The 1,108-nt window shown below is 49.5% G+C and overlaps 1 protein-coding gene across 1 annotated transcript; it reads right to left on the reverse strand.

Moving 5' to 3' along the window:
* Positions 1-470: 470 nt before the first annotated feature.
* Positions 471-896, reverse strand: LOC112092379. The gene has a single exon (XM_024168448.1). It carries the CDS (start codon positions 894-896, stop codon positions 471-473), a length of 426 nt encoding a protein of 141 aa, XP_024024216.1.
* Positions 897-1,108: the final 212 nt, after the last annotated feature.

Below are 1,108 nucleotides of genomic sequence, written 5' to 3' on the forward strand. Positions count from 1 at the left end.
ATGACTTGGGAGTCAATGCATTCCATGTCTGCATGTGTCCAAGTGAACACATCCAGATTCTTCTTCAGGAATTCCTCAACCTCGATTCTGAGCACCGACGGCAGATCCGACCATATCTTCAGTACCCTCGTTGGTTCCCGCTTATCCACCTGGATTTTCACCAGTTGCTCGATTGGTTGGGACCATGATTCTTCCGTGACCCTAGGGTCTATGTCCTTAACTGGTCCCTGTTATACCATTCTCGCCTTTTGTTTTCCCGGTTGATCGTACCCGCGTATGGCGTCCGAGTATGCTACTCTAGACTCGTATTGGTTGCTTTTTATTTCCCCTACGACATTGGGTGTTGGAAACTTGACATTTTGGTGATAAATGGAGGTTATCGCCTTTAGAGTCTGAAGGGTCGACCTTCCTATTACAGCGTTATACTGTGAGCCTCCTTTTATCACCACAAAATTTGCCATTGTGATTACCTACCTGGGTTTTTCTCCCGTGGTTATCGACAGCCGAATCATCCCTTGGGGGATGACTGAGTCCCCTGTGAACCCATACAATAGCCATGACATTTTCTCTAAACCTCTCCTGGTATACCCCCTCGCTTCGTGGGCATAACTTTTCTGGGACTTCCTGGAATCTCCCCCGAGATACGGCCCTCCGTGTATGGTCCTTATGACGCCGACCGGCTCGCGATCTTCCCCTTGCCAATTCTCCTCTCGGCGTCGACCGTCATTTCCGGGACCATGACCTCGCCTTTCAGCCTTAAACTCTTGCAGCCTCCCTTCGGGGATTAACCTTTCAATTTCAACCTTTAAGTCAACGCAATCGTTGGTGTGTTGGCCGACGTCACCGTGGAACCGGCAATACTTGCTCTGATTCCTTTGGTTTGGGTCCGACTTCATTGGTTTCGGTCATTGTAATAAGTTTCCTCGTCCGACCTGATTGAATACTTCCTCGACGCCTACAGTAAGCTCGTTGTAGGAGTCATACCGTTGGAATGGCCGAGGCTTTTGATTTTCCTCTTGCCTTGGCTTCTTTGTCTCCGGAGGGTTTGGTGTCGACGCGGTCTGCTTATCTCCGTTTCCCCCACCTCGTCGTTTCTGATTATCTTGCT

The sequence above is a fragment of the Morus notabilis genome, unplaced genomic scaffold (assembly GCF_000414095.1).
Source record: "Morus notabilis unplaced genomic scaffold, ASM41409v2 Scaffold52, whole genome shotgun sequence".
Classification (NCBI taxonomy): Eukaryota; Viridiplantae; Streptophyta; class Magnoliopsida; order Rosales; family Moraceae; genus Morus; species Morus notabilis.

Bases quoted from the DNA above. Each gene is read 5' to 3' on its own strand.
- LOC112092379 (XM_024168448.1), bottom strand. From the start codon at position 896: ATGAAGTCGGACCCAAACCAAAGGAATCAGAGCAAGTATTGCCGGTTC.